Source organism: Aphelocoma coerulescens, chromosome 31 (genome assembly GCF_041296385.1).
Source record: "Aphelocoma coerulescens isolate FSJ_1873_10779 chromosome 31, UR_Acoe_1.0, whole genome shotgun sequence".
Classification (NCBI taxonomy): Eukaryota; Metazoa; Chordata; class Aves; order Passeriformes; family Corvidae; genus Aphelocoma; species Aphelocoma coerulescens.
The window spans coordinates 1,192,481-1,213,091 of NC_091044.1; the positions used below are offsets into that span (position 1 = coordinate 1,192,481).

The 20,611-nt window shown below is 65.4% G+C and overlaps 1 protein-coding gene across 1 annotated transcript in view; it reads right to left on the reverse strand.

Annotated features, from left to right (window-relative positions):
• Positions 1-19,177, reverse strand: part of PHF8 (PHD finger protein 8) — a 39,126-nt gene extending 19,949 nt beyond the window's left edge. The window contains 9 exon segments of the mRNA XM_068998259.1: positions 722-828; positions 4,033-4,120; positions 6,141-6,303; positions 9,587-9,773; positions 12,581-12,722; positions 14,224-14,384; positions 15,604-15,712; positions 16,749-16,834; positions 19,059-19,177. Coding sequence (XP_068854360.1) covers positions 722-828; positions 4,033-4,120; positions 6,141-6,303; positions 9,587-9,773; positions 12,581-12,722; positions 14,224-14,384; positions 15,604-15,712; positions 16,749-16,834; positions 19,059-19,156 — 1,141 coding nt within the window. The 5' untranslated portion in view covers positions 19,157-19,177.
• Between the last annotated feature and the right edge of the window lie 1,434 nt (positions 19,178-20,611).

Here is a 20,611-nt window from a genome sequence, read left to right on the forward strand (position 1 = left end):
TGGGTTTAGAGCCCCCGCGGGTGGGTTTAGAGCCCCCCCAGATTGGTTTAGGGCCCCCCCAGATGGGTTTAGAGCCCCCCGGGTAGGTTTAAAGCCCCCCCGGCTGTGTTTAGAGCCCCCCCGGCTGTGTTTAGAGCCCCCCCGGATGGGCTTAAAGCCCCCCCGGATGGGCTTAAAGCCCCCCCAAATCCCCCCAGATGGGTTTAGAGCCCCCCCGATGGGTTTAGAGCCCCCCCAGATGGGTTTAAAGCCCCCCCTAGATGGGTTTAGGGCCCTCCCAGATGGGTTTAGAGCCCCCCCTAGATGGGTTTAGAGCCCCCCTGGATGGGTTTAGGGCCCCCCCAGCCCCCATGGATGGGTTTAAAGCCCCCCCGGATGGGTTTAAAGCCCCCCCCGATTGGTTTAGGGCCCCCCTGGATGGTTTTAAAGCCCCTCCCGATGGGTTTAGGGCCCCCCCAGCCCCCATGGATGGGTTTAGAGCCCCCCTGGATCGGTTAAAAGCCCCCCCAGATGGGTTTAGGGCCCTCCCAGATGTGTAGATGTGTTTAGAGCCCCCCCAGATGGGTTTAGGGCCCTCCCGATGGGTTTAGAGCCCCCCTGGATGGGTTTAAAGCCCCCTCAGATGGGTTTAGAGCCCCCCTGGATGGTTTTAAAGCCCCTCCCAATGGGTTTAGGGCCCCCCCGGGTGGGTTTAACCCCCCGGCCCCCCCCGGGCACCCACCTCGGAAGGTGTCCAGCAGGTGCCTCCCCACGTACCAGCAGACGGTCTCGAAATTGGGGAATTTGGCCAGGTCGGGGCTGTTGAGGCGGCGCTGCAGCTCGTAGGCCCTGGGGGGGCACGGGGGGGGCACAGGAGGGGCACGGGGAGGGTCAGAGGGGGCTCGGGGGGGGCTCAGGGCACCCCAAGCACCGCAGGGCTGAGGGCCCCCCAAAATCGCTCAGCTAAAATGTGCCGACCATGAGAACAACGTCCCCCAAAAGACACTAAAGCCCACCTAAAACCACCCAAAATGGCCTAAAATCCACCCAAAATGGCCTAAAACATCCCCAAAATGGCCTAAAATCCACCCAAAATGGCCTAAAACAACCCCAAAATGGCCTAAAATCCACCCAAAATGGCCTAAAACAAGCCCAAAATGGCCTAAAACAACCCCAAAATGCCCTAAAACACCCCCAAAACATCCTAAAACCCACCCAAAATGGCTTAAAACACCCACAAAATGGCCTAAAATCCACCCAAAATGGCCTAAAATCCACCCAAAATGGCCTAAAACAACCCTGAAATCGCCTAAAACAACCCCAAAATAGTCTAAAACAACCCAAAACGGCCTAAAATCCACCCAAAATAGCCTAAAACAACCCCAAAATGCCCTAAAACACCCCCAAAACACCCTAAAACCCACCCAAAATGGCTTAAAACACCCACAAAATGGCCTAAAATCCACCCAAAATGGCCTAAAACAACCCGAAATGGCCTAAAACACCCCCAAAATGGCCTAAAACGCCCCCAAAATGGCCTAAAACGCCCCCAAAATGCCCTAAAACCCACCCAAAACGGCCTAAAACAACCCTGAAATCGCCTAAAACAACCCCAAAAGAGTCTAAAACAACCCAAAACAGCCTAAAATCCACCCAAAATGGCCTAAAACAACCCGAAATGGCCTAAAACACCCCCAAAATGCCCTAAAATCCACCCAAAATGGCCTAAACCACCCCAAAATGGCCTAAAACGCCCCCAAAATGCCCTAAAATCCACACAAATAGGCCTAAAACACCCACAAAATGCCCTAAAACCCACCTGAAACAACCCCAAAACGCCCTAAAACCCACCCAAACTGACCTAAACCACCCCAAAACGCCCTAAAACCCACCCAAAATGTCCCCAATCACCCTCAAAACCCGCACAAAATGCCCTAAAACGCCCCCGAAATGCCCTAAAACCGACCCAAAAGCCCCCAAAATGCCCCCAAATGCCCCAAAATGGCCTAAAATCCACCCAACCTCCCCAAAACCCCCTCAAATCCACCCAAAACCCCCCAAAACCCCCCCAAACTCCAAAAAACCCCTTTCAAAAGCCCCAAAGCCCCTCCCCAGCCCCCTCAAACACCCCCAAAACCCCCCCAAATCCCCCAAACCCTTCCCCAGCCCCCTCAAACCCCCCCAAAATCCCCCTAAACCCCCCCAAAACCCCCCCAAATCCCCCAAACCCTTCCCCAGCCCCCCCAAACTCCCTCAAATCTCCTCAAAAGCCCCAAAACCCCTTTCAAGACCCCCCCAAACGCCCCAAAAAACTCACCCAAAACCCCAAAAAACCATTTCAAAAGCCCCCCCCAAACCTCAGAGGCACCCGAAAGCCCCCACAGAGCCCCCCCAAAAGCCCCCAAAACCCAAAGAGCATCCCCAAAGCCCCCCCAAAGAGCCCCCCAGAGCCCCCCAAAGCCCCCAGCCCCTTTAAAGAGCCCCCCAGAGCCCCCAAAACCCCCCGAAGAGCCCCCCAAGGCCCCCCACAGCCCCCCCAAAGAGCCCCCCAAACCTCAGAGGCGCCTGAAAACCCCCACAGAGCCCCCCCAAAGAGCCCCCAAAACCCAAAGAGCACCCCCAGTCCCCCCCAGAGCCCCCCAAAGCCCCCAGCCCCTTTAAAGAGCCCCCCAGAGCCCCCAAAGGCCCCCCAAAGAGCCCCCCCAGCCCCCAAAGGGCCCCCCCAAGCCCAGAGCCCCCCAAAGCCCCCCCAAAAGCCCCCCCAAAAGCCCAGAGGCCCCCAAAGGGCCCCCCCAAAGCCCCCCCAAAATCCCCCTCAAACCCCCAAGAGCCCCCCAAAGCCCCCCCAAAGGGCCCCCCCAAGCCCAGAGCCCCCAAAGCCTCCCAAAGCCCAGAGCCCCCAAAGCCCCCCCAAAAGCCCCCCCAAAGCCCAGAGCCCCCAAAGCCCCCCAAAGCCCCCCCAAGCCCAGAGCCCCCCCAAAGCCCCCCCAAAGAGCCCCCCCAGCCCCCAAAGAGCCCCCCAAAGGCCCCCAGCCCCCCCAGCCCCCAAAGAGCCCCCCAAAGGCCCCCAAAGAGCCTCCCCAAAGCCCCCCAGCCCCCAAAGGGCCCCCCCAAAGCCCAGAGCCCCCAAAAGCCCCCCCAAAGCCCAGAGCCCCCCAAAAGCCCCCCCAAAGCCCCCCCAAAGCCCAGAGCCCCCCAAAGCCCCCCCAAAGGGCCCCCCCAAGCCCAGAGCCCCCCAAAGCCCCCCCAAAAGCCCCCCCAAGCCCAGACCCCCCAAAGCCCCCCCAGCCCCCAAAGAGCCCCCCAAAGCCCAGAGGCGCCCAAAGGCCCCCACAGAGCCCCCCAAAGCCCCCCCAAAAAGCCCCCCAAGCCCAGAGCCCCCCAAAGCCCCCCCAAAGCCCAGAGCCCCCCAAAGCCCCCCCAAAGCCCCCCAAGCCCCGAGCCCCCCAAAGCCCCCCCCAAGCCGAGCCCCCCAAAGCCCCCCCAAAGGGCCCCCCCAAAGCCCAGAGCCCGCCAAAGCCCCCCCAGCCCCCGAAGAGCCCCCCAAAGCCCCCAAAGCGCCCCAAAAGCCCCCCAAAGCCCAGAGCCCCCCAAAGCCCCCCCAAAGGGCCCCCCCAAAGCCCAGAGCCCCCCAAAGCCCCCCCAAAGAGCCCCCCCAAAGCCCCCCCAAAGGGCTCCCCCCAAGCCCAGAGCCCCCCAAAGCCCCCCCCAAAGCCCAGAGCCCCCCAAAGCCCCCCCAAAGCCCCCCAAGCCCCGAGCCCCCCAAAGCCCCCCCAAAAGCCCCCCCAAAGGGCTCCCCCAAAGCCCCCCCAAAGCCCAGAGCCCGCCAAAGCCCCCCCAGCCCCCAAAGAGCCCCCCAAAGCCCCCAAAGCGCCCCAAAAGCCCCCCAAAGCCCAGAGCCCCCCAAAGCCCCCCGAAAGGGCCCCCCCAAAGCCCAGAGCCCCCCAAAGCCCCCCCAAAGAGCCCCCCAAAGCCCCCCCAAAGGGCCCCCCCCAAGCCCAGAGCCCCCCAAAGCCCCCCAAAGCCCCCCAGAGCCCCCCCCGAGCCCCCCACCTGAGCTGGGTGCCGATGTTGAGGCTGTGCAGGAAGTTGCCCCCGAAGGCCAAAGAGTCCACGGGGGTGAGCACGGCGTGGATCCAGCCTGGGGGGACACGGGGCTGGGGGAACTGGGAGCACTGGGAGGGACTGGGAGGGACGGGGGGACACAGGGCTGGGGGAACTGGGAGCACTGGGAGGGACTGGAAGGGACAGGGGGACACGGGGCTGGGGGAACTGGGAGCACTGGGAGGGACTGGGAGGGACTGGGGGACACGGGGCTGGGGGAGCTGGGGGAACTGGGAGCACTGGGAGGGACTGGGAGGGACTGGGGGACACGGGGCTGGGAGAACTGGGAGCACTGGGAGGGACGGGGGGATACGGGGCTGGGGGAACTGGGAGCACTGGGAGGGACTGGGGGACATGGGGCTGGGGGGACTGGGAGCACTGGGAGGGACTGGGAGGGACTGGGGGGACACGGGGCTGGGGGAACTGGGAGCACTGGGAGGGACTGGGGGGACACAGGGCTGGGGGAACTGGGGGCACTGGGAGGGACTGGGGGAACGGGGGGACTGGGGGAACGGGGGGACTGGGGGCACTGGGAGGGACTGGGGGGACGGGGGGACACGGGGCTGGGGGAACTGGGAGCACTGGGAGGGACTGGGGGGACACGGGGCTGGGGGAACTGGGAGCACTGGGAGGGACTGGGGGGACACGGTGCTGGGGGAACTGGGAGCACTGGAAGCACTGGGGGGACACGGGGCTGGGGGAACTGGGAGCACTGGGGGGGGACTGGGAGCACTGGGAGGGACTGGGGGACACGGGGCTGGGGGAACTGGGAGCACTGGGAGGGACTGGGGGGACACGGGGCTGGGGGAACTGGGGGCACTGGGAGGGACTGGGGGGAGACGGGGCTGGGGGAACTGGGGGGACTGGGAGGGACTGGGGGGACACGGGGCTGGGGGAACTGGGAGCACTGGGAGGGACTGGGAGGGACTGAGGGGACGGGGGGACATGGGGCTGGGGGAACTGGGAGCACTGGGAGGGACGGGGGGACACGGGGCTGGGGGAACTGGGAGCACTGGGAGGGACGGGGGGACACGGGGCTGGGGGAACTGGGAGCACTGGGAGGGACGGGGGGACACGGGGCTGGGGGGACTGGGAGCACTGGGAGGGACTGAGGGGACACGGGGCTGGGGGAACTGGGGGCACTGGGAGGGACTGGGGGGACGGGGGGACACGGGGCTGGGGGAACTGGGAGCACTGGGAGGGACTGGGGGACACGGGGCTGGGGGAACTGGGAGCACTGGGAGGGGGCACTGGGGACATGGGGGGCACTGGGGGTTGTTCAGGGGCCTGTCCCAATGGCACTGGTGGCACTGGGGGTGGCACTGGTGGCACTGGGGGTTGTTCAGGGGCCTGTCCCTGGTGGCACTGGTGGCACTGGGGGTGGCACTGGTGGCACTGGGGGTTGTTCAGGGGCCTGGCCCGGTGGCACTGGTGGCACTGGTGGCACTGGGGGTTGTTCAGGGGCCTGGCCCGGTGGCACTGGTGGCACTGGTGGCACTGGTGGCACTGGGGGTTGTTCAGGGGTCTGTCCCTGGTGGCACTGGGGGCACTGGGGGTGGCACTGGTGGCACTGGGGGTTGTTCAGGGGTCTGTCCCTGGTGGCACTGGTGGCACTGGGGGTGGCACTGGTGGCACTGGGGGTGGCACTGGTGGCACTGGGGGTTGTTCAGGGGCCTGTCCCTGGTGGCACTGGTGGCACTGGTGGCACTGGGGGTTGTTCAGGGGCCTGGCCCGGTGGCACTGGTGGCACTGGTGGCACTGGGGGTTGTTCAGGGGCCTGGCCCGGTGGCACTGGTGGCACTGGTGGCACTGGGGGTTGTTCAGGGGCCTGGCCCTGGTAGCACAGGTGGCACCGGGGGTTGTTCAGGGGCCTGGCCCGGTGGCACTGGTGGCACTGGGGGCTGTTCAGGGGCCTGTCCCAGTGGCACTGGGGGTGGCACAGGTGGCACTGGGGGTGGCACGGGTGGCACTGGGGGTTGTTCAGGGGCCTGTCCCAGTGGCACTGGGGGTGGCACGGGCGGCACTGGGGGTGGTTGGGGGCCCGGTGCCCCCCTCACCTGTGGGGATGAAGAGGGTCTGGCCCTGGCGCAGGTGGCACCGGAAGCACCGATCCACCTGGTCCCCGAAGAAGAGCTCGGCCTGGTTCCGGGAGCTGCTCCACGCCTCGAACAGCGCCAGGTTGGCAGCCGAGGGACGCGCCAGGTAAAAGATCTTCTCACCCTGCGGGCACCGGCACGCGTGGGGCACGGCACGTGTGGGGCACGGCACGGCGTGGGGGGCATGGCACGCGTGGGGCACGGCATGGTGGGGGGGGCATGGCACGTGTGGGGCACGGGGCACGGCACGCGTGGGGCACGGCACGGTGGGGGGGGCACGGCACGTGTGGGGGGCACGGCACGGTGGGGGGCACGGCACGGCGTGGGGGGCATGGCACGTGTGGGGCACGGGGCACGGCACGCGTGGGGCACGGCACGGTGGGGGGCATGGCACGGTGTGGGGCACGGCACGGTGGGGGGCACGGCACGGTGTGGGGCATGGCACGGCGTGGGGCACGGGGCATGGCACATGTGGGGCATGGGGCACGGCGTGTGTGGGGCATGGCACACGTGGGGCACGGCACGGTGGGGGGCACGGCACGCGTGGGGCACGGCACATGTGGGGCACGGCACGTGTGGGGCACGGGGCATGGCACGCGTGGGGCATGGCACATGTGAGGTACAGGGCATGGCACATGTGGGGCACGGCACGTGTGGGGCACGGCACGGTGGGGGGCATGGCACGGTGTGGGGCACGGGGCACGGCACGCGTGGGGCACGGCACGGTGGGGGGCATGGCACGGTGTGGGGCACGGCGTGTGTGGGTCATGGCACATGTGGGGCATGGGGCACGGCGTGTGTGGGGCATGGCACACGTGGGGCACGGCACGGTGGGGGGCACGGCACGCGTGGGGCACGGCACGGTGTGGGGCATGGCACATGTGGGGCACGGCACGGCGTGGGGGGCATGGCACGTGTGGGGCACGGGGGACGGCACGCGTGGGGCACGGCACGGTGTGGGGCACGGCACGCATGGGGCAGGGCACGGTGGGGGGCATGGCACGGTGGCGGGCACGGAGCATGGCACGTGTGGGGCACCAGCATGGGGCACGGCGTGTGTGGGGCATGGCACGCGTGGGGCACGGCCCGTGTGGGGCACAGGGCATGGCACATGTGGGGCATGGCATGGGGCACAGTGTGTGTGGGTCATGGCACAGGGCACGGTGTGTGTGGGTCATGGCACATGTGGGGCACGGGGCATGGCACATGTAGGGCATGGCACAGGGCATGGCACGGGGCACGGCACGTGTGGGGCATGGCCTGTGTGGGGCACGGCCTGTGTGGGGCACAGGGCATGGCACACGTGGGGTACAGCCCGTGTGGGGCATGGCACAGTGTGGGGCACAGGGCATGGCACATGTGGGGCACGGCACGCGTGGGACACGGCACGCGTGGGGCACGGGGCACGGCACATGTGGGGCACGGCACGTGTGGGGCACGGCACGCGTGGGGCACGGGGCATGGCAAAAATCCCATATAACCCCCCCAAATCCCCCCAAATCCCCTATAAATCCCCTATAAACCCTCCCAGTGCCCCCCGTACCCTCAGCACGTGGCACCAGGCCGAGGTGCCCACGCAGGCCACGCGGAAGTCGCTGTAGCCGCACACCCCCAGCCCCAAACCTCCTGAAATCCCCTATAAATCCCCTATAAACCCCCCCAAATCCCCTATAACCCCCCCAAATCCCCTATAAACCCCCTCAGGACCCTCCCCAGGACCCCCCCGTACCCTCAGCACGTGGCACCAGGCCGAGGTGCCAACGCACTCGAGGCAGAAGTCGCTCTAACCACACACCCCCAGCCCCAAACCCCATATAAACCCCTATAAATCCCCTACAAACCCCCCCAAATCCCCTATAAATCCCCTCTAACCCCCCCCAGGACCCTCCCCAGTGCCCCCCGTACCCTCAGCACATGGCACCAGGCCGAGGTGCCCGCGCAGGCCACGCGGAAGTCGCTGTAGCTGTCCCTGGCCCCCAGCCCCAAACCCCATATAAACCCCTCACAAACCCCCTATAAATCCCCTATAAACCCCCCCAAATCCCCTATAAATCCCCTATAAATCCCCCCAGGACCCTCCCCAGTACCCCCCGTACCCTCAGCACGTGGCACCAGGCCGAGGTGCCAACGCACTCGAGGCAGAAGTCGCTCTAACCACACACCCCCAGCCCCAAACCCCATATAAACCCCTATAAATCCCCTACAAACCCCCCCAAATCCCCTATAAATCCCCTCTAACCCCCCCAGGACCCTCCCCAGGACCCCCCCGTACCCTCAGCACGTGGCACCAGGCCGAGGTGCCCGCGCACTCGAGGCAGAAGTCGCTCTAACCACACACCCCCAGCCCCAAACCCCATATAAACCCCTATAAATCCCATATAAACCCCCCCAAATCCCACATAAATCCCCTCTAACCCCCCCCAGGACCCTCCCCAGTGCCCCCCGTACCCTCAGCACGTGGCACCAGGCCGAGGTGCCCGCGCAGGCCACGCGGAAGTCGCTGTAGCTGTCCCTGGCCCCCAGCCCCAAACCCCATATAAACCCCTCACAAACCCCCTATAAATCCCCTATAAACCCTCCCAAATCCCCTATAAATCCCCTATAAATCCCCCCAGGACCCTCCCCAGTGCCCCCAGTACCCTCAGCACGTGGCACCAGGCCGAGGTGCCCGCACAGGCCACGCGGAAGTCGCTGTAGCTGTCCCTGGCCCCCAGCCCCAAACCTCCTGAAATCCCCTATAAATCCCCTATAAACCCCCCCAAATCCCCTATAACCCCCCCAAATCCCCTATAAACCCCCTCAGGACCCTCTCCAGTACCCCCCATACCCTCAGCACGTGGCACCAGGCCGAGGTGCCAACGCACTCGAGGCAGAAGTCACTCTAACCACACACCCCCAGCCCCAAACCCCATATAACCCCCAGCCCGAAAATCCCCTATAAACCCCCCCAAATCCCCTATAAATCCCCTCTAACCCCCCCCAGGACCCTCCCCAGTGCCCCCCGTACCCTCAGCACGTGGCACCAGGCCGAGGTGCCCGCGCAGGCCACATGGAAGTCACTGTAGCTGTCCCTGGCCCCCAGCCCCAAACCCCATATAAACCCCCCCCCAAACCCCATATAAACCCCTATAAACCCCCCCAAATCCCCTATAAATCCCCTATAAACCCCCCCAAATCCCCTCTAACCCCCCCCAGGACCCTCCCCAGGACCCCCCCGTACCCTCAGCACGTGGCACCAGGCCGAGGTGCCCACGCACTCGAGGCAGAAGTCACTGTAGGAGCACACCCCCAGCCCCAAACCTCCTGAAATCGCCTATAAATCCCCTATAAACCCCTATAAATCCCATATAACCCCCCCCCAATCCCCTCTAACCCCCCCCCAGGACCCTCCCCAGTGCCCCCCGTACCCTCAGCACGTGGCACCAGGCCGAGGTGCCCGCGCAGGCCACGCGGAAGTCGCTGTAGCTGTCCCTGGCCCCCAGCAGGCAGTACTTCTGCACGCTCGGCCGCTCCCGCGCCGACTCCCCCGGCCACAGGTTCTCCACCCACGAGAGCTTGCGCACGATGCGAGGGGTCTGCACCAGGTTGGAGAGCCTGCGGCACCCCGAAATCGGAGTCAGGAGGGCAAAAAAGGGGGGGCGGGAGGTCCAAAAGGGGGCAGGAGGTCCAAAAGGGGGGGTAGGAGGTCCAAAAGGGGGGGCAGGAGGTCCAAAAGGGGGTAGGAGGTCCAAAAAGGGGGGCAGGAGGTCCAAAAGGGGGGGGCAGGAGCCTAAAAAGGGGGGGCAGGAGCCTAAAAAAGGGGGGGGGACAGGAGCCTAAAAAGGGGGGGCAGGAGGTCAAAAAGGGGGGGCCAGAGGCCAAGAAGGGGGGGCCGGAGGCCAAAATCCACATCAGTAGCCCGAAAGGGGGGGGCAGGAGCCCAAAAAGGGGGGGGCAGGGGCTCAAAATGAAGTCAGGAGCCCAAAAAGGGGGCCAGGAGGTCAAAAAGGGGGGGCAGGAGGTCCAAAATCCACATCAGGAGCCCAAAATGGGGAGCAGGAGCCCAAAAGGGGGGGCAGGAGGTCCAAAAGGGGGGGCAGGAGGTCCAAAAGGGGGGGCAGGAGGTCCAAAATCCACATCAGGAGCCCAAAAGGGGGAGCAGGAGCCTGAAAAGAGGGGAGCAGGAGCCCGAAAAGGGGGGACAGGAGCCCGAAATCCGTGTCAGGAGCCCAAAAGGGGGAGCAGGAGCCCAAAAAGGGGGGGCAGGAGCCCTAAAGGGGGGAGCAGGAGCTCAAAAAGGGGGGGCAGGAGGTCCAAAATCCACATCAGGAGCCCAAAAAGGGGGAGCAGGAGCCCAAAAAGGGGGGGCAGGAGGTCAAAAAGGGGGGGCAGGAGGCCAAAATCCACATCAGGAGCCCAAAAAAGGGAGGGCAGGAGCCCAAAAAGAGGGGGCAGGAGCCCAAAAGGGGGGGCAGGAGCCCAAAAGGGGGGGCAGGAGCCCAAAAAGGGGGGGCAGGATGCCAAAATCCACATCAGGAGCCCGAAAGGGGGAGCAGCACCCCGAAATCGGAGTCAGGAGGGCAAAAGGGGGGAGCAGGAGCCCGAAAAGGGGGGGCAGGAGCCCAAAAAGGGGGGGCAGGAGCCCAAAATCCACATCAGGAGCCCAAAAAACGCAGCGTTACTGGCTGTTACTGGGAGCACTGGGTGTTACTGGGAGCACCAGAAACAGCAGGAGCACCAGGTGTTACTGGGCATTACTGGGAGCACTGGGCATTACTGGGCGTTACTGGGAGCACCGGGAACACTGGCCGTTACTGGCCGTTACTGGGAGCACTGGGCATTACTGGGCGTTACTGGGAGCACTGGGCATTACTGGGAGCCCCGGGAGCACTGGGTGTTACTGGGAGCACTGGGCGTTACTGGCCCTTACTGGCCGTTACTGGCCATTACTGGCCCTTACTCGCCATTACTGGGAGCACTAGGTATTACTGGGCATTACTGGCCCTTACTGGGCGTTACTGGGAGCACTGGGAGCACGGCTATTACTGGGCATTACTGGCCCTTACTGGGCGCTACTGGGATCACTGGGAGCATGGCTGTTACTGGGCATTACTGGCCCTTACTGGGCGCTACTGGGATCACTGGGAGCATGGCTGTTACTGGGCATTACTGGCCCTTACTGGGCGTTACTGGGAGCACTGGGAGCATGGCTGTTACTGGCCCTTACTGGCCTTTACTGGGCGTTACTGGAAGCACTGGGAGCATGGCTGTTACGGGGCGTTACTGGCCCTTACTGGGCGCTACTGGGATCACTGGGAGCATGGCTGTTACTGGGCATTACTGGCCCTTATTGGGCGTTACTGGGAGCACTGGGAGCATGGCTGTTACTGGGCATTACTGGCCCTTACTGGCCGTTACTGGGAGCACTGGGAGCACGGCCATTACTGGGCATTACTGGCCCTTACTGGGCGTTACTGGGAGCACTGGGAGCATGGCCATTACTGGGCCTTACTGGCCCTTACTGGGCGTTACTGGGAACACTGGGAGCACGGCCATTACTGGGCATTACTGGCCCTTACTGGAAGCACTGGGAGCATGGCCGTTACTGGGCATTACTGGCCCTTACTGGGCGCTACTGGGAGCACTGGGAGCACAGCCGTTACTGGGCATTACTGGGCGCTACTGGGAGCACTGGGAGCACGGCCGTTACTGGGCATTACTGGGCGCTACTGGGAGCATGGCTGTTACTGGCCGTTACGGGGAGCACTGGGAGCATGGCCATTACTGGCCCTTACTGGGCGTTACTGGCCCTTACTGGGCGTTACTGGGAGCACTGGGAGCACCCACCGCGTGTCCGAGAACTCGAGGCCGCAGACGCTCAGTGCCCGCTCGCGCCGGGGCGTGCCCAGGTAGGCCACGAAGTCGCTGAGGCGCATGCGCTACTGGGAGCACTGGGAGCATGGCCGTTACTGGCCATTACTGGGCGTTACTGGGAGCACTGGGAGCATGGCCGTTACTGGGCATTACTGGGAGCACTGGGAGCATGGCCGTTACTGGCCGTTACTGGGCGTTACTGGGAGCACTGGGAGCACCCACCGCGTGTCCGAGAACTCGAGGCCGCAGACGCTCAGTGCCCGCTCGCGCCGGGGCGTGCCCAGGTAGGCCACGAAGTCGCCGAAGCGCATGCGCTACTGGGAGCACTGGGAGCACGGCCGTTACTGGCCCTTACTGGGCGTTACTGGGAGCACTGGGAGCATGGCTGTTACTGGCCCTTACTGGGCGTTACTGGGAGCACTGGGAGCATGGCCGTTACTGGGCATTACTGGGCATTACTGGGCGTTACTGGGAGCACTGGGAGCATGGCCGTTACTGGCCGTTACTGGCCCTTACTGGGCGTTACTGGGAGCACTGGGAGCACCCACCGCGTGTCCGAGAACTCGAGGCCGCAGACGCTCAGTGCCCGCTCGCGCCGGGGCGTGCCCAGGTAGGCCACGAAGTCGCCGAGGCGCATGCGCAGCTCGGCCTGGCGCCCCGCGTCCACCACGGCCACCACCTTGTCGGCCCCTGCGCACCCCAAAACCTTCGAGGGGGGCTCGGGGACCCCAAAAACCCCCCCAAAACCCACCCTGAGCTGCTCTGAGCACCCCAAAAACCCCCCCAAAATCCACCCCAAAATCCACCCCAAAATCCACCCTGAGCTGCTCTGAGCACCCCAAAATCCACCCTGAACCACTCTGCGCACCCCAAAAACCCCCAGAACCCACCCTGAGCCGCTCTGTGCACCCCATAAACCCCCCAAAATCCACCCTGAGCTGCTCTGTGCACCCCAAAAACCCCCAGAACCCACCCTGAGCTGCTCTGAGCACCCCAAAATCCACCCTGAGCCGCTCTGTGCACCCCAAAAACCCCCAGAACCCACCCTGAGCTGCTCTGAGCACCCCAAAATCCACCCTGAGCCGCTCTGAGCACCCCAAAACCCCCCAAAAACCCACCCTGAGCTGCTCTGCGCACCCCAAAAACCCCCCCAAAATCCACCCCAGACCGCTCTGTGCACCCCAAAACCCCCCCAAAATCCACCCTGAGCTGCTCTGTGCACCCCAAAACCCCCCAAAAACCCACCCTGAGCTGCTCTGTGCACCCCAAAACCCCCCCCAAAATCCACCCTGAGCTGCTCTGCACACCCCAAAACCCCCCCAGAGCCCACCCTGAGCTGCTCTGAGCACCCCAAAACCCCCCCTGAACCTCCCTGTAAACCCCAAAACCCCCCCCAGAGCCCCCCCCCCCCAAACCCACCCTGAACCTCCCATGCACCCCAAAACCTTCAGGGGGACTCGGGGACCCCAAAACCCCCCCCCACAAACCCACCCCAAACCTCCCTGGGTACCCCAAAACCCGAATGGGGACCCCCCAGAACCCCCCAAGATGTCACTGGGGCACTGAAGGGATAGGGGGGACCCTGCTGCTGTTATGGGGTTGTGGGGATCCCCCGACACCCCCAAACCCCCCCAAACCTTCCCATGCACCCCAAAACCTGAATGGGGACACCCCAGACCCCCCCAAACCCCTTGGACCCCCCCAGGATGTCACTGGGGCACTGAAGGGATAGGGGGGACCCCGCCCCTATTGTGGGGTTATGGGGATCCCCCGACACCCCCAGACGCCCCCAAACCTCCCCAAAGCCCCCCCAGACCTTCCCATGCACCCCAAAACCCGAATGGGGACGCCCCAGACCCCCCCAAACCCCTTGGACCCCTCAAAACCCCCCAAGATGTCACTGGGGCACTGAAGGGATAGGGGGGACCCTGCCCCTATTATGGGGTTATGGGGATCCCCAGACACCCCCAAACCCCCCCAGAACCCCCCCAAAGCCCCCCCAGACCTTCCCATGCACCCCAAAACCTGAATGGGAACCCCCCAGACCCCCTGGACCCTCCAACCCCCCCCCCCAGGATGTCACTGGGGCAGCAAAGAGATAGGGGGGACCCTGCCCCTATTATGGGGTTATGGGGATCCCCCGACACCCCCAAACCCCCCCAAAATCCCCCCGAAGCCCCCCCAGACTCACCCACGTGGTGCAGGACGTCGCGGGGGGTGAAGGAGGGTGGGGGCAGGGTCATGCCCAGCCCCTCCTGCCGTGCCACCAGGATGGGCACGCTGAAGCTGTTCTCCTCCAGGTACTCCACGGTCAGCTGGGCCCCGCTGGGCCGCAGCAGCACCTCGTCCGCACTGGGGGGGCAGGGAGAGCCACTGGGAGTGACCGGCACCCACTGGGAGTGACCGGCACCCACTGGGAGTGACCGGCACCCACCGGGAGTGACCGGCACCCACCGGGAGTGACCGGCACCCATTGGGACTGACCGGCACCCACCGAGAGTGACCGGCACCCACCGGGAGTGACCGGCACACCCAGAACCCCCTGACCATGCACTGGGCCCCGCTGGGCTGCAGCAGCACCTTGTCCGCACTGGGAGGGCACGGAGAGACCCACTGGGAGTGACCAGCACCCACCGGGAGTGACCGGCACCCACTGGGAGTGACCAGCACCCACCGGGAGTGACCGGCACCCACTGGGAGTGAGCGGCACCCACTGGGACTGACCGGCACCCACTGGGACTGACCAGCGCACCCAGAACTCCCTGACCATGCCCTGGGCCCCGCTGGGCCGCAGCAGCGCCTCGTCCGCACTGGGGGGGCAGGGAGAGCCACTGGGAGTGACCGGCACCCACCGGGACTGACCGGCACACCCAGAACCCCCTGACCATGCACTGGGCCCTCATCCGCACTGGGGTGGCAGGGAGAGCCACTGGGAGTGACCAGTACCCCCCGGGAGTGACCGGCACCCACTGGGACTGACCAGCACCCACCGGGAGTGACCGGCACCCACTGGGACTGACCGGCACCCACTGGGAGTGACCGGCACCCACCGGGAGTGACCGGCACCCACTGCGACTGACCAGCACCCACCGGGAGTGACCGGCACCCACCGGGACTGACCGGCACCCACTGCGACTGACCGGCACCCCCCGGGAGTGACCGGTACCCATGGGGACCCCCCAGGACCCCAGACCCCCATAGGGACCCCCAGTTCCCACAGGGACCCCCCGAGCCCTGGCCATGCACGGGGTCCCCCAGGGCAGCAGCAGCACCGGGTCCGTGCTGGGGGGCACAGGGGGGCCTGGGCACCCCCAGGACTGACCCACAGCGAGCACCGACCCACGCCTGGCACTGACCCACACCCGGCACCGACCCACGCCCGGCACCGACCCACGCCTGGCACTGACCCACGCCCGGCACCGACCCACGCCCGGCAATGACCCACGCCCGGCAATGACCCACGCCCGGCACCGACCCACGCCTGGCACTGACCCACGCCCGGCACTGACCCACACCGGACACTGACTCACACCGGACACTGACCCACGCCTGGCACCGGCCCTGCCCTCACCTGGGGAAGGTGCGCCCGCGCAGCTCCCGGATGAACTGGGCACTGCCAGTCCGGGCCGGACGCCCGGGGTCCTGCTCAGGGGCCTTGGCGGGGCCTCGGCGCCGCTTCACTGCGGGGGCACGGCAATGGGGCACGGGGGGGGCACGGGAATGGGGCACGGGAATGGGGCACGGGAACGGGGGCATGGGGGGCACGGCAATGGGGCACGGGAACGGGGGCATGGGGGCAAGGGAATGGGGCACGGGCATGGGGGGCACAGGAATGGGGCACGGGAACGGGCATGGGGGGCACGGGAATGGGGCACGAGGGGGGCACGGGGGCAAGGGAATGGGGGGGCAAGGGAATGGGGCACGGGAACAGGCATGGGGGCAAGGGAATGGGGCACGGGAACGGGGGCATGGGGACATGGCAATGGGGCACAGGAATGGGCATGGGGGCAAGGGAATGGGGCACAGGAACAGGGGCATGGGGGGCACAGGAATGGGGGGACACAGGAATGGGGCACGGGAGGGGCACGGGAACAGGGGCACGGGAGGCACGGGAATGGGGCACGGGAACGGAGGCATGGGGGGCACAGGAATGGGGGGACACAGGGATGGGGCACGGGAATGGGGCACGGGAACGGGGCACGGGAACGGGGGCATGGGGGGCACAGGGGGGCACGGCAATGGGGCACAGCAATGGGGGGACACGGGAATGGGGGCATGGGGGGCACAGGGAGGCACAGGAATGGGGGGGGCACGGGAATGGGGCACGGGAACGGGGGCACGGGGGGCACAAGGGGGGGCACGGGAATGGGGGGGACACGGTGGGGACACAGGGAACCCAGAGCATCCACACCCATCCCAGTCCATCCCAGTCCATCTCAGTCCCTCCCAGTGCCACTCACTGACAGAGGGCCCCCTATCCCCCCATCCCAGTCCCTCCCAGTTCCTCCCAGTCCATCCCAGTCCCACTCACTGACGGAGGGCCCCCTGTCCCCCCATCCCAGTCCCTCCCAGTCCCTCCCAGTCCCACTCACTGACGGAGGGCCCCCTGTCCCCCCATCCCAGTCCATCCCAGTCCCTCCCAGTGCCACTCACTGACAGAGGGCCCCCTGTCCCAGTCCATCCCAGTCCCTCCCAGTCCCTCCCAGTATCACTCACTGACGGAGGGCCCCCTGAGCACGGCGCACTGGGGGCAGTGGTAAAGGTCGATCTCGGCCGCCGCCTCCTCCTCCACCCCCACGCAGCTGTGGGGACACCCCAGTCACTCCCAGTGCCTCCCAGTAACTCCCAGTAACCACCAGGCATCTCCCCTGTAACTCCCAGTAACCACCAGGCATCTCCCCTGTAACTCCCAGTGCCTCCCAGTCACTCCCAGTGCCTCCGCGGTAACTCCCAGTGCCTTCCAGTAACCACCAGGCACCCCTCCAGTCACTCCCAGTGCCTCCCCAGTAACTCCCAGTGCCTTCCAGTAACCACCAGGCACCCCCCCAGTCACTCCCAGTGCCTCCCAGTAACTCCCAGTGCCTCCCCAGTCACTCCCAGTGCCTCCCCAGTCACTCCCAGGCACCCCCCAGTCACTCCCAGGCACCCCCCAGTCACTCCCAGGCACCCCCCAGTCACTCCCAGTGCCTCCCAGTGCCTCCCCAGTCACTCCCAGTGCCTCCCAGTAGCCCCCAGGCACCTCCCCAGTAACCCCCAGTGTCTCCCAGTAACCCCATCACACCCCAGAGCTCTCTTTGTACCTCCCAGTACCCTCCAGTACCCCCAAAACCCTTCCCAGTACATCCCAAGCCCTTCCCAGTACCTCTGGACTTCTCTCAATGCCTCCCAGTCCTTCCCAGTACCCCTCCAGTGCCTCTCAGACTTCTCCCAGTCCTCCCCAAACTCATCCCGGTTCTTCCCAGTACCCCCTAACACCCCCCAACCTTGTCCCAGTACCCCCCCAGTGCCTCCCCAACTTCTCCCAGTCCTTCCCAAACTTATCCCAGTCTTTCCCAGTACCCCCCAGATGCCTCCCAGAGTTGTTCCAGTCTTTCCCAGTACACCCCAGATGCCTCCCAGTGCTTCTCAGACTTGTCCCAGTCTTTCCCAGTACACCCCAGATGCCTCCCAGACTTGTCCCAGTCCTTCCCAGTACCCCCCAGTGCCTCCCAGTACCCCCCAGATGCCTCCCAGATTTGTCCCAGTCCCTCCCAGTGCCTCCCAGACTTCTCCCAGTCCTTCACAGTACCCCCCAACGCCTCCCAGTCCACCCCAGATGCCTCCCAGTACCTCCCAGTACACCCCAGATGCCTCCCAGACTTGTCCCAGTCCCTCCCAGTGCCTCCCAGTCCTTCCCAATGTCTCCCAGACTTGTCCCAGTCCTTCCCAGTACCCCCCAAGTCCCTCCCAGTACCCCCCAGATGCCTCCCAGTCCCTCACAGTACCCCCCAGTGCCTCCAAGCCCTTCCCAGATGCCTCCCAGTACACCCCAGATGCCTCCCAGTACACCCCAGATGCCTCCCAGACTTGTCCCAGTCCTTCCCAGTACCCGCCAAGTCCCTTCCAGTCCCCCCCAGTGCCTCCCAGTCCTTCCCAGTACACTCCAGTGCCTCCCAGTGTCTCCCAGACTTCTCCCAGTCCTTCCCAGTACCCGCCAAGTCCCTTCCAGCACACCCCAGATGCCTCCCAGTCCTTCCCAGATGCCTCCCAAGTCCCTCCCAGTCCTTCCCAGATGCCTCCCAGTCCTTCCCAGTACCCCCCAAGTCCCTTCCAGCACCCCCCAGATGCCTCCCAGATTTGTCCCAGTCTCTCCTAGACTTCTCCCAGTCCTTCCCAGTACCCCCCAGATGCCTCCCAGTACACCCCAGATGCGTCCCAGATTTGTCCCAGTCCCTCCCAGTGCCTCCCAGATGCCTCCCAGACTTCTCCCAGTCCTTCCCAGTACCCCCCAACGCCTCCCAGTCCACCCCAGATGCCTCCCAGTGCCTCCCAGACTTGTCCCAGTGCCTCCCAGTCCTTCCCAGATGCCTCCCAGACTTCTGCCAGTCCACCCCAGTACCCCCCAACGCCTCCCAGTCCACCCCAGATGCCTCCCAGTGCCTCCCAGACTTGTCCCGGGCCCTCCCAGATGCCTCCCAGACTTCTCCCAGTCCACCCCAGATGCCTCCCAGTACCTCCCAGTCCACCCCAGATGCCTCCCAGTACCTCCCAGTCCCTCCCAGTCCTTCCCAGATGCCTCCCAGACTTCTCCCAGTGCTTCCCAGTACCCCCCAATACCTCCCAATCCTTCCCAGATACCTCCCAATACCTCCCAGTCCACCCCAGATGCCTCCCAGACTTGTCCCAGTCCCTCCCAGTCCTTCCCAGATGCCTCCCAGACTTCTCCCAGTGCTTCCCAGTACCCCCCAACGCCTTCCAGTCCACCCCAGATGCCTCCCAGTACCTCCCAGTCCCCCCCAGATGCCTCCCAGTGCCTCCCAGTCGCACCTGCCATGGAACCAGTCCTGGCAGCCGTCGCACTCGATCATGAAGCGGGTCACGTCGTAGGGCAGGCGGCACAGGCAGTACACGGGCACCGAGGCCATGGCCGGGCCCCCCGGGGCACCCCCGACCCCTACGGACCCCTACGGACCCCCCCCCCCGGCCCGGGACATCCGCCCGCTGCTCTCCGGACCCCCAAAATCTACCCCGACCCCCCCCCCCAAAAAAAACCCCCCACCCAAAACAGCCTCTAAACTCTCCCCCCCTCCCCCCCAAAAAAACCAACCCAAAAAACACCTTCCCCCCCCCCAAAAAAAAGCCCCACAACTGCTCTACAGGGGACCCCCTAAAAACACCCCCAAACCCCCCAAATCGGGCAATTGGGGGGCACAACCCCCCCTCTCCCCCCCCCCCCAAAAAAAACCCGCTACGGGCCGGGAGCACCCCAAAAAGGCCTCTGGAGCCTTGGGGTCCCTCCGAAAGAATTTATGGAGGCCTAAGAGCCCCCCCAAAAGGCTCTAGAGGTGGTGGGAGACCCCTCCCAGGGTCACCGGGGGTCTGGGACCCCCCCCCGAGGGTCTGTAGGGCGCAGAGCCCCCCAAAAAACGCCCACAGGGCCCCACCGCCCGCTCTATGGGGCCCAGGGCCACCCTCAGAGGGGCCTGGAGGCTCCGGGGACCCCCAAAAGGGCCGCGGGGCCCGGGGGCCCCTCACGGGCTCTGTGAGGTCCCGGCCGCCCCTTCCCCCCGCGCTGGGGGGTCCCCGAGATCCTCCAAAGGCTCGCGGGACCCCCCAAAAGCTTTCGGGAGCCCCAAAAAGCCCCCGACCCCCCACCAAGGCCAGCGGGACCCTCTCGAGGCCTGCGGGACGCCGCGAGGCCTGCGGCACCCCCCCCCCCAGCCGCCACCTCCCGACTAGGCCGCAGCCCGCCCCGGCCAGGCCCGGCGCTTCTGGAGGCCGCTCCTCCGCCGCCGCCCGCTCGCCGCCGCCGCTCCCGGCCCGGGCCCGGTGCTGCCGCCGCCGCCGCGGCCTCTGCGCGCTCCGGCCGCCCGGGAAAGTTTTATTCAAACGCGGAAACGGGGAGGGAGAGGGCGGGGCCCTGACGCCATTTTGGCCGCGTCGCGCCGCCATCTTGGGAAGGGCGCGGGCGCCATTTTGGGAAGGACGGAACGCCCCTATTGGGTGTGCGGTGAGGTGGGGGGGGCGGAGCCGCCATCTTGGGAGTGGCGACGCCGTCGCCCTATTGAGTGTGGAGGGTGGCTCGGCCGCCATCTTGAGTGTGGCGAGCCGGCCGCCATTTTGGGAGTGGCGCGCACCAGCCACGCTTTTATTTCTTAAATTTTAGGATTTTTTTTTTTCTCTTTTTTCGCGCTTTTTAACAATTTCCCCCGCGAATGAAACGCCTTCCCCCACCCTCTCGAACCAGAACACCCGTGAATTCACCCCGAAAGCTCGCTGGCTGGTGAAGGGGTGAGGTAGATGAGTGGAAAACACGACAAAATGACCCAAAAAATGGGCTGGGGGGGTGGGGGAGGGATGAGGGAGGGGGTGGGGCACCA